The 16,660-nt window shown below is 39.8% G+C and overlaps 1 protein-coding gene across 1 annotated transcript in view; it reads left to right on the top strand.

The window, feature by feature from the left end:
* NT5DC1 (5'-nucleotidase domain containing 1) overlaps positions 1-15,629 on the top strand; it is a 153,343-nt gene extending 137,714 nt beyond the window's left edge. Inside the window, exons 12-13 of the mRNA XM_059835534.1 lie at positions 2,357-2,525; positions 15,406-15,629. Coding sequence (XP_059691517.1) covers positions 2,357-2,525; positions 15,406-15,524 — 288 coding nt within the window. The 3' untranslated portion in view covers positions 15,525-15,629. The remainder of the gene's footprint in view (positions 1-2,356; positions 2,526-15,405) is intronic.
* Positions 15,630-16,660: the final 1,031 nt, after the last annotated feature.

Genomic DNA, 16,660 nt, shown 5'->3' with positions numbered 1-16,660 from the left:
TGAATTTTTACAGTATTGCCTAGTGGCTGGTTGGTTGGGGGGGTCAGGGCCCTTAACTCCCCGAGTTTCTGGGACTCCCTTGCTGTGACCATAGACAAAGCTAATTACTCTGTACCTTTTGGCTCTGTTTGTCTCTTCATTCCCCCTTATCTTTAACACAAATCTAACAGTAATTTCAGGAACAACCTCATGGGCTGTTGTGAAGCCTGGTGAGTTAAAACAATATGTTTAAAGCAATATCCTGAAGTTAAGTGCATTTAATGTAAAGTCTGCTTATAGTGATCCATGTTGTAGTTTAGGTACAATGATCATGGGTGAAATGTTTTATATTTGCACATGACTTGTAGGGGGCAGTTTCTGTGCAAAAGTTAGACCAGTGGCAGGTTTGTCCATTTGCACACCCAGCATAAGTGTGTTGTTCAGGGACATCTGGTTGTGGTGACCAGCACAGCTGTGCTGGTGAAAACACCTCAAAAACTTGCTGTTATACTGGCAAAACCGTATTTTAAGCATTGATTTTTTCTGCCACTAAGAGTCGGTGGTGGTGCTACTACCTTGGCACAAAGCATACAGCCATGAGTACCATCCATCATATTGGATGCAATAAAGCAGTCCTAGTGCTCTGCGCTTGGTACAAAGATGATGACATAGATGGCAAATCTCCATCTAAATAATGCCTTTAAAAAATACTAACACTCCTGTCTCCTTTACATCCTTCTTTCTTTCATCTCTTTGCCAAATGTTAAAAAACTTAAGAGCTCAGCTCCCTGCCTATTTGTATTTTAGAAAGGGCATTTGTAAGCTGACAAATGAGTGTTACCCAAGGGTCCTATTAACAGATTCTGTCTGCTCTGTTAACAGGCCCTGTTTGTCTGCACTTAATAAAGCAAAGGTGATAGTAAGTATTCCAGGTGGTTTAACTTAGTGGAAAGCCCTGGGACTTGAGGAATGCTGGTACCATCATTATTTCTCTGAAGTCTATAGATGTAGTCTTTGAGGCTTTGTACCCTCAACTGACACAATCAACGTCTGACCTGCCGCTGTCTGACCAATATGCCTGAGAGCAAAACCGCGTGCTTGGGGGTTTTGCATAAAAAACATGGATCGCTCAGCAGTTCCTAGGACCTACTGTCCTGCTGTGAGAGCAAATCCCATGTCCGGGGACTACCGGAGTGGCTGGCGCACTTTCCAGAGCTCCTCGGCCCCACTGTTGAATGCGTGCCTCCAGGCACGTGAGGAGTAGCGATGTTAACAGGGGACTTTTGCCTCATTTCACAGATGTATAGATTCATGGTACGTGGTCTGTCCTTCATTGCAGGCTATGTATGCTGCAGATAAGATACGGATATCTTCTAGGCATCGGTTAGGAGTGGCAGGGGGAGCAACGTCTGATGCTTCCTAAGGATGTGGGCAAAGTTTTGACAGCTCTTTTCAGATTTGAGATCAAGATTTAGCCTACCAAACCGCCCCTGTCATGTGGAGATAAGTCAGTAGCAAAATGACGGGAGTTCTCTACCAGGTGACTTGATGACAACTCTTATATCTAACTGGGCTTGGTTTTACTAAGGCCTTGGGCTGTAAATCCGAAATGTAACAACTCCCTCATCCTTAATAAGGAAGAAATTCCCACTCTGAGAATCAGACCTCTGAAAAAATCAATTCATTTCCTGGAGCTTTTTCTGGCTGCTCATGGCAATATATAGTAGGTTTCTAGATGAACTGTTAAAAAAATGAGTTTTCCCAATGCTGCTTTAATGCTTTCTTTAAAACATAATGAGTCTACATGTTGTTTTCTGAAAATATACATAAAAAACCCCAAACTTTCACAATTTGCTAGGCAACTGAATGGCTCTGCATGGATCCTGCAGCTCTGTTCTCGCTCATTCCTCAGCTGAGAAACAGATAACACAACAGAGGTGGCATGATGCATCCTTCGCAGTTAGTCCATCCAGCACCGGCAGACTCCTTTCTCCCGGGAGGAGTTCCAGGCTAGGTTTAGCTGTGCCGCAGCTACCCAGTTTCTCCAGCAGAGAAAGGCAGCAGGCTATTCACACTATCGAAACCAGAAAAACGGGGAAAAGAGAAGATTTTTTAAGGGAAAAATATTTAAAGCCAACTTTTTATGTCCTAGGGAATCCCTAAATTGCGTAAACGGGAGCTTGGGGACTAATGGGAGGAAGATTGTTATTGTTTTTCTTTATAACATTTTAAAGTCACGTTGCTCCTGAGATACAATACAGTTTTCCCAGAAAATCAGCAAAACGCTGGAGTTCCTTAAATTAATGCTTGTGGTTGGATAGAGAAAGAAGATTCCTTTTTTTTTTTAAGGTTACATATTTACTTATTTTTCTTTCAGGGAGATCAGCCCAAAGCTCCTTACTTTGTATCTGAACAGTGGGGCTCATTCTTCGTGGACCGATTGCCAGGCCTGGAAAATGCAGAGGAAACTTTAATTCGCACGTGGTCCTGCAAATGTATTAGCACTTACAGCACTATTGCAATCCCTAGCCTTGAAGCAATAGCAGGTAAGGAAGATTGCTTTTTTTTTCCTTAATTAACATGTAGTAGTCATAGTAACTTTGTCATACTGTAGATCTAGTTTTGAAATTACATGTATCTGAAATACATTCAAAAGTATTCTGTTCATATCATGCAGCAGTTAATGCTAGTGGCTATTAATTACTTTGACACTTTTAATAGTTGTCTGCTGCACCAGTTCAGTTTTTTGTTTGTGCCTGCAAATATTAGATACTTAGTTTATCCTATGTTAGAAATAGGATGCAACATTTAACAGATTGTAGATTAGTTCCTGAATTTTGATTCAGGACCTCCCCACAGTATTTTGCTGTGTCTGCTTTCAGCGGTGAGCTACCTTAGGAAACAAACACATGTCAAGTTGCTTGCATTTTTTAGACTTCCAAATACGTTTCTCTCTGAGCTGGCTTGTTATCCTTCCTCAATCAGCTCACTTATCCCTTTACAGTTGAAATGGGGATGAACAAAGACAGCAATGTAATGAAGCCAAGAATGCCTAGGACTGTGCTTCTCTCTCTTTTTTTTTTTTATTTTAAAATGTGTGTATTGCTTTTGAAACTGCATCATTATGGACAGAGCTGGAGCCTAAAATATTCTCCTTATCTGGAAAACAAGGCAATCACAAGCAAAGTCTTGTTCTCCAAAAATTCACCTAATTGAGAAACCAGCCCAGGCTTTCTACCTTCTTACATCAAGGCTGTGTCAAAAGTCCAGTTATGGCTGATCTTCTGATTTCCACTAATGTTTATCCCCGGAGGGACCATACATTATTTCGGACGGTTTGTAGCAATAGTTGTAGCAGTAATACTGCAACAACTTTGCAAGTGCAGTACATATCAGTTGATTACAGAGTGGTGGTGAAGACCCCCTATCTATCTATCCTCTACCTGTCATTTTGCGTTACTGAACTTTATTGATACACCATATCTAAAGGAATAAACAAATTATTAAATTAATTAGGTGCTTAGCTGTATAAGAACACAGCAAGCATTTAGTTTACTAACCCCTCTGTTCAGCATCCATAGCCTACTTCATGCATAAGACCAAGGAATAAAAAGTTGTTCCGAGAGCGCATTTCCGATTTGCCCAGCAGTTATTTCTACACCAGAACACATGATGGACCTGTTCTTTGCAACCATATTCTACACATGTACATACATTGTAAGGCTACCTCAAAACAGAAAACTCATATGGTGCCACGACCTATTTATGCTTCTGATATTTGCTGTGTTTTAGTCTGTATTTCAGTCTAAAGGTACAAAGCCCAAATATACCAAGGGAAATTGCCAGGAGAGAGCTAAATTCTGCAAAACTCCCATCTAATCCCTTTTGCAGAATCATTCTGTGGCTTGCTTTGGAAGTGTTGGCCTAGGGGAAACACATCGGTCAGCCGTGCTCTGTGAAACTCTTGCCTCCCAGCCAGCTCCCCCAAACCACAGCTCAGTTTGCAGGGCTAGCAAAGGCTTTAGAGCACAAACATACCACCAAGTTCCCAGCTACAGATAAAGGGGTGAGAACCAGAAAGGCATATCGGCGTAAATTAGTGAGTAGTATAGCTGCCGGTCATCGGCAGTGGAGCCCCTGCAAAGTCTGCTCCTCCATTAGGACGGACACTGTGTGCCGTTCCTCACTGCGTCAGACCCATGCTGGGGCAGGGGCTGCTGTCTGTGAAACTTATACCCCAGAGCTAGAGGACAGGGGAGGAATAACATTCTTAACTTGCAGCTGTGCGCCTGAAAGCAGACTCAAAGCTGAAGGTACGAGAACATCTATGGTTTCTTACAGAGAGAGGTATTTCTTGTTTGTTTGTACAGAAGAGCAGATGTTCATTATTATGGATGTTGAGGAATTCCTGACTCCTCTCTAATACCTTGTCTGACTCCCGTCACAGCAAGCTGTGCGAGCCCCTGCTTTGCCAAGCCCTGAAGTTTTTTGGCTGCAGTTGTAAGTCATAGCTTAGCTGCAGCTATTTGGGAATAACTAGCTAGAAAAGATTCACACGGGTTATGCGCGTTTGATGCGCACCAGCTTTTCCTTTTCTACTCACCTACTTTAATTACCAGCAGAGGACTTTCCACTGCCAAGCTGGAAAAACGCAGGCCTTCCCTCAAGATCCCCCGAGCCCAAACGGGCAGCCAGGCTGCCAGTGTGCTGACCATACGAGCCCAGCTCCCGGCTGCCCGCTGGCACGGCCCCGGCAGCACCCGGCTCGACCTGACCCAGCTGAACAAGCTGCCACCTCCCTGGAGGTGGGCTGTGGGCTCACCAAGGCTTCACTATTAGCAATGTCTGACCTGGTCTCTGTGCGTCTATGTGAGCGATAGTAAGTGCCACGTATAAGTAAATATCCCAACAGCTTGTCACCTGCAAAAATATTTGGTCAATGGCAGACAATTGATTCTTGTTGTTTGGATGCAACATATATCTATGCGTAAAGAATAGCTTAGTTTACTTCTCAAGACACATTTTTCTTTGGAAAAGACTATTCCAAAAATTATTCAACATTATTCAATACTAGTGGTGTTTTACAAAAATGACTCAGTTTTCATCAAAATTCATATGAGAATTCTTTTGAGAGAGTTATCAGAAATTCATTTTGGGTAATAAAACCCTTCAAGCCTGTTTCCATTTTTTTTTAACAGAGAAAATATGTAAAAAAGTTAAAAATAAGCTGTAGATCTGGACTGAGAAGTTGGAATAGAAACAACTTTGACAGTCCTCTTTTTTCACCAACATTGTGTAAGTTTGGTGCAGATGCCTTCTGATAGTTTCACCTGAAGAATTTATACATGTAACTAAAGGGAACGATCTGGTACTTACCAAAGAGCATTGCAGTTTTTGGCCTTTCAAAGTATAAAATAACAGAGCACATACACAAATTGTATGTGTAATTAGTAAAATGACAGCTGGGTGAAAACATAATCCAATCCATTCTTCATTAGCTTTCTGTGCTAGTTGAATGTAGTCTTTCTTCTACACTACTGTCCCCATCTTTACTTGAAAATTCAGTATCTCACTCAAAAGGGGTTTGCATTCAAAGATGCATCAGAAATTCTGAACTTTAATCTCGCCTCTGGCAAGGAAAGTATTAGTGGGATTGCAGATTACTGTGTCACAGTTTGTCATCTAAACTCCCCTGGCAGTTCCTGAAGAGAAATTGGCATTTTCGTTGTGCATGAAAAAGGACATTTTGCTTGTTGTTAAAATTGCCCAAAGGACAGAAAGGATCTTCTGTAACACCTTCTGCGTACTTTCCTCAGTTTGGAGAAAAAAATCAGATAAAGGTCAAATAAAACTCTTCATTTAAGATATCACCTTGACATTAAGCCGACATTAAAGAGGTTTAACTGAAGAGCAGCTTTATGGTTATGTCTTTGTAATATTAAGAGAAGATGAGTTAAGTTGAAAGTTTTCTGAACATTTCATAGGTCTTTTATGAGCTAATTCTCCTTATCCACTTTCAGTAAGCAGGGAAGTTTTTCTCAAGTATTGGAAAGCTGATGAGCTCATGATTATACTGACAGTACATGGTTAATAAAATAGTAGAATCCAGTGCCCCTACTCCTATTCTACATGCCTCATTCACAAATCCATCTGTTTCTTCACTTTTCTGCTATTGACTCTCCTTGTTTACAGCTCCCTTACAGATTTTGACCATTTTCAAGGACAATGATATCGGAAGCCAAATTTTCCAAACCAAGATCCATTACCATAGGAATGTTACATTCGAGCTCACACATGGAAATTAAAAGATGTAGGGGTCTGTCTGAAAAATGGCATTTTGCATAGACCACAGTTTCTAATATAACCTCTTCCACTTCAGAAAGATTGGTATGAGCCAAGTAGAGGCGGGTATTCTTGCCTATCATACCTGCATAATCTGAACTTTACCTTCAAGGAGCAGGCAACTGCTACTTTGTGGCCTTTGGAAGAAATTTCCAGATACCCATGTAAATAATCATATGTCCTGCGTCACACAGGTATTCCAACAACAATTACAGAAGATCTCTCTGATTTACAAAGAAGTTCAAATATAAATAATATCTTATTTACTAAGCAAGTTTTTGTAGGAAAAAGTCACTAAAATAACTAGCCACTGCTACTATTTCAGATGGATATTTGATTAACAATTCTTTGATCCCCAAAATGATATGCATATTTCAAGCTAATGCTTTTTCTTTGAATCTGATCATGGTTGGTATTTTTATAAATGTCCTACTTCAAAAAAATCCATGATGAGTAACTGTGGAATTTTAGCAATTATAAGGGAATTTTGGTAAGTTTGTTTTGTTCTTCGTTGCAAAGAAAAGCTTAAGAAAGTGGGGCCTAAATCCTAATAAGGAGAACCCAAAAAACCCCTTTTTTAAATTTCATGATTGTGAACCTAGTCTTGTGAAATTGTCTCATGACCTCTGAATGGTGGAGTTTGTCATTGGTTCAAAAATTACTGCAAGCAAGAAGAGGAGATTGAGCAATGCTGCAGCTCAAGAGAGTTGCATTTCAGAGAAGAATTAGTGCAAATGTAAGTGTCTTATGGAGACAGAGTTCATGTCACACTTTGGAGATTTGATAACCAAGCTTGTGTTATGCATAAGGATAATGTGTTTTTTTAAATCTTGCGTGCTATATGAAATCTTATCATGCTTTGCCCATATGGGTGCGTAAGTTTTTCTTCATGCCTTATTGTTATCTCAGTTAGCTAGTACAAGAGAAAAATCTCTGTTATAATTTACCAAAGCTGTCTCTTTAAAGATGCGTACAGATCTGTACCCTGCCACTTTCTGCAGGAGTTTGAGTCATCAGCCTGCTTGCTGTATAAATATAATGATAAAATTGCCAGTGAACCATGGCAAAGAAGTTCATGTTTCTGCTTAGAGTTGCAAATTATCTGCACAATGGAAAGCCCAAGGCAGCTGTGGCTGGGGCACTAGGACTGGCAATGCATGTGTCGCAGATACATGGGTCCGCCAGTCACAGATCAACTACAAATAGTAAACATCACACTCTTCCTTCAACGTGTATTTTAAAGATGTATGCCCTTGAAGAATCAGCTATTACCACGGAAGTAATGAATGTCACTAAGGATGTAGCCATATACTCACTTCTATATCCTGAACACTGTCAGTCATAATTATTGCTGAAATGGAACAAAAAATCGCCCGTATTTTAATACATTAGTTCTATGTTTTTTCATTAACATTACATCATTTAAAGTCAAATCCAGCTCCTATTAAAATTAAATCAGTCTTTCCTGTAACTAGAGTGATAATTACATGCTCTTACTTATTCAAATAACACAATAATAGCATATAATTTCCTTAAACATATAGAACTATCTATATTATACATTATTTGTTAATTAGCAGTAACCTTTTATATTTAATGTCTTACCTTACAACCATGCTTTACTTACCAGCTTCAGTGTAAGAATGTATATATACAATATAATCTAAAGACTTAAGTTTATCAAAGTGTTTTGAAGATTTAAACTGCTTTGGGGCTTAGCTGCTATAAATAGTAGTTGCTACTAAAAGGCCAAAGAGGTCATTTTTATAATTAAACTTTGTATGCAAGAAATGTATTTTTACATTTGGTGAAAAATTGGTATACATATTCAACAGCAACATTTCTGAGGTTTTCTGGGTCTGAGGTTTTGACGCAAGTAAAAAAACAGGTAGCAAAGATAATTGACTAAAGAGAAGATATGTGTTCTGAATGTATTGACAGCATCTTGCTCTATGTGTAAGTTGAAAAGCATCAGATAATGTAAAACTGATTCATCTGTTCCAGGAAACTAATTTCAGTGTTCTTAATTTAAGAGAAAGAAAAACATACTCAACACAACAGACAAATATAATACATTTATTTTTTCAGCTGCAAAATACAACTGAAACCGACGATACACTGCATTTCAACCATAACAAATTGTTATTGAATAAATCAGAACTAGCTTGTAAAAACTCTTCAGGACCCAGTTATTTCCCAAAGGGTCTGAGACGCCAACTTCCCCAAAGGATTTGACTACTTGGTAGTAATTTTAATGTAGAAAAGACAGCTTTCAGTGTATTACAACTTGTTCAGCCTTTCCTTCCTCCTCCAGAAAGGTGTATTGACTTGTGCCCCTGAAGGCTGTGTCAAATCATGCAGAACCCAAAAGATTACTTCCTAGCCAATAACTGACAGAAATGTTCCTGACATCGTTATTCTGCTCTTTGAGATGTCAAAGTACAGCCACCTCTAAAAGATTAAAGGGAGAACTCATGAGCAACTCATTAAAAAAGGGGGAACCACTCAGTCATTTCTGCTTTAAAGTTATCCTTCAATTCAGGCAGCATAATTTCATTTGCAGGCTGTAATTAAAGCTATAATTGGGTTTTGACTAGATTGCAGACTTACGGGGTGAGTTCAGATTGCTTCTTTAAAAACACTGGTGGTAATACAAAGTGTTGATAATTTTTGAGTGTGAAAAACCATGAAAATAGGTAAGTCACCAAGTACTAGAAATATTTCTTTGACCAGCTTGGAATTTTATATAACCTGTGACCTCACATCTGCAAGAAAAAGTTGCTGAAGCATTTATGTACTCTGAATTGGTGCCTAACATATTCCCTCTGGATTAAGATGGTAACACACACACACAAAAAAACCAATGTAGGCTTTGTCTTCACTGCTTGAAAAGCTTCATGTGTGTCTGTGTGGCTTTTGACCCTAAGGTAAGCAACGTTTGTCACCCATTCAGAGAAAAAAATAGGGAAAGGGAAAGAAAACATGTTTTACAAGAGAGGGGAACATGACAATGTTAGCCCAAGCTCGGAGAGTAAGGCTGATCTCGGTGAGTTTGCCTCAGAATGAAAGTAAAGGGGTGTATTGTCACCGCATTTATCTTAATATAGCTCCTTCACAGTCTCAAAATGCAACTTATTTCTTTTTCTTAATCAACTAGAAATGCCTGTCATCTCAAACAATTGCTTGTTTTCAGGCTAACTTCTTCACCTTACCTCAGAAGCCCTTCCCACCGCCCTTAGATCCAGGATGAGTCATTCAGACAGAAATTAATTAACAGATTCTGAAAGACTAACGCCCGCTAGTAGGTTCTTGGCATTCTCTCGGGATTATTTTTAGATTAAGTCTTCATCTAAATATTCTGATATTTTCTTTTGATCGATTCCAGATCAAGCACAGAACCACACAGGGCTATTTTCCCAAAGGATCTCCAAAAAACACCATTTAAACGAAAATAAAAATGAAAGAAATTTCCCTCAGGTACAAATAATGAGTTTTCTCATATAAACACAAAACAGCAAAGGAATTTCTAAGGCTTTCCTTCACTGCAGACTCTCTCAGGCTTAGATGCAAGTTTAGCGCAGGCCTTGTGCACAGCTGTTTTGTTCAAGCCGGGGTCAGCAGTGCCTTGGCCGTAGGGTAGACCCAAAGTAATGTGAATTGTTACTCTCAGGATAATAGCGGTGAAACTGCACACCACAGGCAGTCGCCACAGCCCTGATGGGATGGTCTTTCCATCCCCTGGGCCGTCATCTCTCTGAAAACCCCTGACAGTGAGGCTGCTGCTCCGCATCTCCCCGCCGTTTGCCACTTGGGTTTTCTCCAATGTCACCCTCTTCCATGTTAGATACAGCAGAAGACTAACCAGTAAAAAACCCCAGTGGCAGGGAAGCTCTTCTTCAGGCCAAGCTCATGCTACAGGTGTCAACTGGCAGAGCCGCAGGCATGATCTCCGACCAATACACCTGTGCTGGCAAAAGCTCTTACGTACGTGCAATTAACTAAAGCAGCAAACCTGCACTTTCACTGAGGCTCGTTTTAGTCTTCGTTCCTGGGTGCCCAGAAAGAAAAAGCACTGGCTCATATAGCACATTGCAAGTGCCAGCTACATCCAAACTCCGAAGTTTTAGCAACTTCCTTCCATAGAGCATACCTGTACTGAAGAGTCCCCCCTTTCCCATACAAGACTGCACAGATACCCTCCCTCCTCCTCCTCTCTAACTTTTGAGTTGCAGCGTATGCAGACAGCAGCAATGACTTTCATGTAACTGATAGAAGGAATGCTTTCCTCATGCTGACTTTGCTATTTCGGGAGCTTTGTTTTAGTACAGCAAACATCTGACCTCCTGTTTTAGGAAAATCAGCCTTAGAAGTTTTGCTAAAAATAACTGCTGTCAGCTAAATCTTCTTGTGACCTTGGGATTTTTTTCTTTTTGCCACTAGAATGCTCCCTCACATTCTGAGCTCTTCCTGCAAGCGCTGCTTTGACTGTTAGAAATAGGTCAGGAGATAAAAACATTTAGTATTTTAAAAAAAACAACACCTGTTATAGTCTACCTGCAGATTGGCAAGTCAGGTCACTTGACAGCGCAGCCAAACTGGTGAGCTCCCCTGCAGCAGTTGTGCTTACTCTGCTGTTAGGAAATTATTATTAGAAATTGTTACCATTAAGAAATTAATATTTTCCTTTTTCTTCAACAGCAACTTTGAAATACAAGGAAAGATTTATGGCAAAGCTTCTAAGCCAGTGTAAATTACTGGAATTTCTGTAAAAGCAAAAGAATTAATACTGGCTGATGGTCTGCCCTATAGTTATACCACCTGGATGCTGAGCCATGAGATAGAGCTCTGTCTATGTTTTCTGAGATTTGCCACAATTAAGCAGTTCAAAGATTTTTCAAGTTAGTATTCCTCCCTGTGCCTTTTCCTTGGAGATACTCAGAGGGATATATTTGGATTCACTTAAGAACACAAGCCTGCTGTTTACCAGGAGGTTTCTGCAGCATCTGGCTCCAGCCCTGTTGACTGGCAGGGAGCAGACCTCAGAGAGGGGAAGGGAGTTCTGCTTTCTGTAGGGCTTCTCACTCGTCACCGGGATGCTGCTGTGGTGTCATGATTAAAAAATGTTGGCTTTGCTTTTGTTGGTCAATACTGCAAAATGATTCCTGACATTTCTGCTGTGTGTTTTGGGAGAAATCTGTTTCAGTCTTGGACTGTGCTTTTAACGGAAAAAAAAAGCCTTCCTTCTAAAGAGCTTAGTTAAGATTATATTTGTTTAATGTATTGATTTGTTCAAGGAAATCTCAAAAAAGGATTAGACGTAAGTATTGAGTTTATCAAGCAGGCCTGTGTCTGGATTAGATTATAATTGTCTTCCATTCAGTTACTCAAATATTTTCCTGATCACTCACCAAGTATATTACGTTTTCTCTTCTTCTTGTGGCTTCCTTCTCCTTCCTTGTGGCTGGAACTCTAATTTTTCTTCTGATAAAAGTTTGTGGCTTTCATTTAGCTTGCTTGCACTAACTGAACAGCATACAGACACTGAGATGTTGTCAGCTTAGTAACTATGAAATAAATCCATGCATAACACCTAAATACATGCATGGATATGGGTATACATAAGCATCAGAGCACAGTGTTGTAATTAATGTCACTTAATACCTGGATCTGGATAACTGGAACACAGTAACTGACAGTGGTTACTGTTCAAACATCATCAGTGCCATTTTATTTACAACAAGTCTGCTGGAGTCCTGCAAGCAAGGTAGGGCAGGGCAGGACTCCTGCTTCTGAGCTCAGGCTAAGGCATGTAACCCGTGAGCACTGCCCAAGCCACTGGGAAAAGCTAGTAACGCTGGATGGTCACTGCAAAAGAAACTGGCTTTCATCACTTGCACTCAGGCTCTGGTGTGGGAGCAAAGAAATTCAGGAGGATGCATCTAATAACTGACATTTCTGTAGATCTAGAAAGGGACATAGACCTTGAGACCCTCCATGTCTGACTTCTAGGAGTCTTTGGCTCTGAGAGTTAATATCCTATTTGTCTTGGGAACAAAATGAGTCTGGGTGGAATTACCTAAGTATCATAGAAAAACTCTGGGATTGTGGTCCTCAAGCAATTAGGTAAAGCCCGCTAGTTCATTCTTCCAGCCTCAAGCTGTTTAGTTTGTTCAGGGTTTTTTTTTTAGGAGAGTGGCAATGTTGGATGAGTTTTGTGCTGAATTTATTTTCAGTGTAGGTTAGGACTGATTAGAGCCTCGCTGTCAAATTATATCTGAGAGAGGACTGGGTAGCTGTCCCCCGCCTAATTTATGACTCTCCATCAGGGTTAGGTGAGAAGTGGGTGCCAACATGCAAAGGTCTGCCACGGCAGCAGCAGCTGTGAGCATGCACAGTAGCAGAACCTGGAGAAATTTACTGGCAAAAACTTTAGGAAAACGATCAACTTGGAAATAAGTAACTATTTTTTTCCTGAGACTTGCTTTATTATCAAATACTGTACCTTATTTTTTGCATGCTTTTGCATCAAGCTGTGCCCTGCGCAAGCGTTTCAGTTTAGTGAAACAGAACTGCTTATAGCTCCTCTGTGTCATCAGTGCTAATATGGGGTAAGACCAGATATGAAATGAATTGCTATTGTTGTGTCCAGGAGGCAGACTCCAGACCTATATCATTGTTCTTTGCTAATGAGCCAGTATTGCTGGACCTAGTGATACTATTGCCACTTATATCAAGAGAAGTTGGACTGAGCTTTGGTGTACAATTCACATGATACCTTTGCAATCCAGAGCAACTGCGATTTGTTTTAAGTTGCAAAGTTTTCACAGAACTTAGTTTAAATGAACTTACAGCAATCTTCATCTGTGACATTTCCTGGATCCCCATTTTTTTATAAATTTTGCATTCTCCCAATAAAAATTTTTACTTCTCTTTCTCTGTATACTTGCCCTTCTTCTTCACTGTGTGTTTATTCATAGCCACTAAGATTCCAAGTGTGCCTTTCTGGGTCAGTCCAGAGTTTTCTCATAAATATATCACACAAATAAAGCAATAATAGAAAATGTTGCATATTCCAGGCAAAGCAGATGCAGGAAATTAAATCATTGATGAAAAAAAAAATGGAAATAGAGGAAGATTTTTACTATGTTTGTGATACACAAAATCTGCTTAATGGGTAAAGAATAGTATCTGCTTAATGGGTAAAGAGTAGTATCTGCTTCATGCAACTTTCAGTGATGTCTTGGGCAACATTTTTACATATATATTTTTACATACCTTCTGGTCATCTTCCAAAGTCAGCTTGCTCAGACGAAAGCAATATTTAAATGGATAGATTGGGGTTGGAATAGTAAAAAAGTCATTATTCTCTTTTGGAGTCTTGGGCACTGTATATAGAATGGGTTAGTTTACGAGAAAAATCAACAAAATTACCATTTTGATCCAACTGGTTCTTTTCTTCAGCATAAGCAACTCTGCAGCAAGTCTGCCCCATTTGTGCTGCTCTTTGCTTAAACTACTCTTGGGATGTTCCAGACCGCTAGACTAAAAAGTTAGTGAAAGCTTTTTTTATAAAAGTAACTGTATGGCATTTAATTTTTATAGCTCATAAAAATATTCATTAATACTTGCTTTCTTTTTTATTATTATTTGTTATTTTGGAAACCTTTGTTTTGAACAGAGCTGTCATAAATAGACTCAGCAGCCAGTAAAACCTTTAGTCCTCCGCAGACTAGAAAAACATCTGCCTGTTCTGCCATGCTCAGAACAGGCTCCAGAGATTCCCCTGACTCAGACAAATTGAGGAAATTTACTTCTCTGACAAGGTGAAGTAACCCACTTCATAAAGCATAATTCACTTCTAATCAGGTCTCCTCTCATTCCTACTTTATTCCAGCCTCCATCTGATTTTTCACCTGGATCTAAATACTAATTTGCTTGCTTTAGTTATGTTTAATATGGTTTTGAAGCTGTGGACCTGGATGCTGTCCTGGTGCCTGCCTGTGAATCTCATGGGAGACAGACCTGAACTTCCTGTTGTTTGTGCCGAAACTGCTCAGGTTGTGCTTTTCTTTTTCACAAAGGCTGCTGAGCGCAAAAACAAAATTGTAGCGTACAGTGGAAGGAGATCATCACCCCAAATTTAGTACAAATTAAAAAAAAAAACCTGTTGTCGTTTATAACTTACTGTTCAGATGAGCTGAGTAATGGTTTTTATGTTTTGCTTTAGTTCTAAACAGACAACTTGGGAAGGACCTAACCCTTTTTTGTTGGGTTTTTGGGTTGTTTTTTTCATTTATTGGAAGGGTAATTGTTTCTTGAATGAAGTTTTATTTTAGTGGTTTTTTAATTTGGTTTCTTGAACTTTGAATAGGAGGTGAGCATGGGAAGTATCAGTTTTCTGGCTGTGAGGGTGGGCGGGTCACTGCTGGCAGTAAAGACTTTTTTAAAAAAGCTACAGAAAAGAAAGCTTTGACTGTTCAGAACTACTTTAATGCATTCAGTGTTCTTTACAGACTGGAAGTGATGAGTACGCCAAGTTACAAGTGTAGATTTCTAAGAATGCTTGCTACAAAATTATGTTGTTAACACTGGACTGCAAGAAGGTCTAAGAGCCGGTGCCTTTGGGGAATCTTGCTGTAATAGCCACAAAAAAAAAAAAAAAGAAACAGACTTCTTTGTTTTAAATGTAGCCCTTTTATGAGTAGATTGCTGAGATAAAAGAGGAAGGTGACAAACTGAAGAATTAACTTGAAAGTGTTCTAGTGGGAAAACTCCATCTAGGCTCAATGAAGACTTTTGTTTAATTTTTAAGCATTAGTTTAATAATTTTCTATGACAAGCATTATTTTAGCAATCAAGAAACTTAATATCCTTTACTGCAGTTGAGTAAACTCTCAAAGTCAATCCCTTGGACAGCTGAAGATGTCAAATAAATACGTAATCACACAATCTGTTTGAGTGAGTTCTAATGCTGGTGGGCAAACAGCTCAAGGGCTTAAGAAGTACTGCTATTCACCACAGGCTTATTTTTTATGTGATATGGGCTGTGTTGCTAATCAGATGTGGTATGTTTCTGTCTTTCAGATTTACCACTGGATTATAGATTTACACGATTTTCCTCAAATAGCTCATCAACTGCCGGGTACTACCCAAGTCCTCCAAGAGCACTGCTGCCAAATGAGGAGTCAGTGACTATGAAATAGGTTGTCAGCTTTTTCCTTAAATAACCCTGTGGTTCTTACGTAAACTGCTATCAAATGCTAATTGGTGAAAATGTTGTGTGATGCTTCATAAAATAGAATGATGGATTAAAGCAGACTCCTGTGTAGACTTGTGTTTCACTTGTTGCGCTAGTCTAGCCGGAACAGGTGAGCAATGCATCCTTCTCTAAATCTTCTGACCACTGCTACCTTTTGCAAAGTGCTATTGGCTTTTTCCATGCATTGCCCAAAGCCTTCAAGAGAAATGTACTAGTAATAACTCATCCCAAGTTACATTCTACATTTTCAAGGACATTTTCAGTACTATCGCTGTTTGAGGTGATGCTGTTGCTACCGTAAGCCCCAGGACAGACACGAAGCAGACCCTCAGCCATATTCCATTAAGGGTTACCTTGGGCAGCCCAGGTTATCACTGTTGATCAGTGTTTTGCAGGCTCTGAGAAATTTATTCTCTCACTGTAACTGTTCTTGGAGATACAGAAGGACTGAGGTCCAAAGAGAAAGGTGCATCATATCCAAAAAGAGACTTGAATGGGATTTAGGCAGCTAAATGCAGACTGACAGTCCTGAAAGCCTTTGTCACATGCCTTGTATTCCTGAACGTGCCTAACCACTATTCAACAGTAAGGTTCCCTACATGCCTTTTCATCCTTTAGTCTTCAATACCTCAAGAGTGAGAGCTCTCTTGCAGAAGGAGGGAAACCTGTGTACAGTTCACTTCTCAGCCTGTGTGGATTCAAACCCACATCCTCCACCTCCCTGGGAAATCCTTCCAAGAGTAGGAAGGATACAGCACCCAGGTATATAGAGCTGTCTTTGCTAACTACAGTCTCAACCCAGAAGAGAAGCAAGACCAAAGACATAAACCGAATATGTGATTCCTTATCAGCTAATTTAAGCAAACAGGCATCCTGTTCTCTGTGGATTCAGTTCCAAAGACCCCATTCTCCAGCGCTTTGGACAGGGAGCCTTCAGTAACTAATGCAGGGTAGCAGATGCAAAAACACATCAAAGAAAGATATTTGTTTAGTCAGCAATTTTGTCTAGGCACACTAGTGTGGCAGAATGTTGGATAAATTTCCCTCAAAGTTTAAAGAAATTTTATTTTCTTGCTTTCA

This window comes from Gavia stellata, chromosome 2 (genome assembly GCF_030936135.1).
Source record: "Gavia stellata isolate bGavSte3 chromosome 2, bGavSte3.hap2, whole genome shotgun sequence".
Lineage (NCBI taxonomy): Eukaryota > Metazoa > Chordata > Aves > Gaviiformes > Gaviidae > Gavia > Gavia stellata.
Note: the sequence above shows the minus strand (reverse complement) of the source record. Positions and strands in the feature narration are given on the sequence as shown.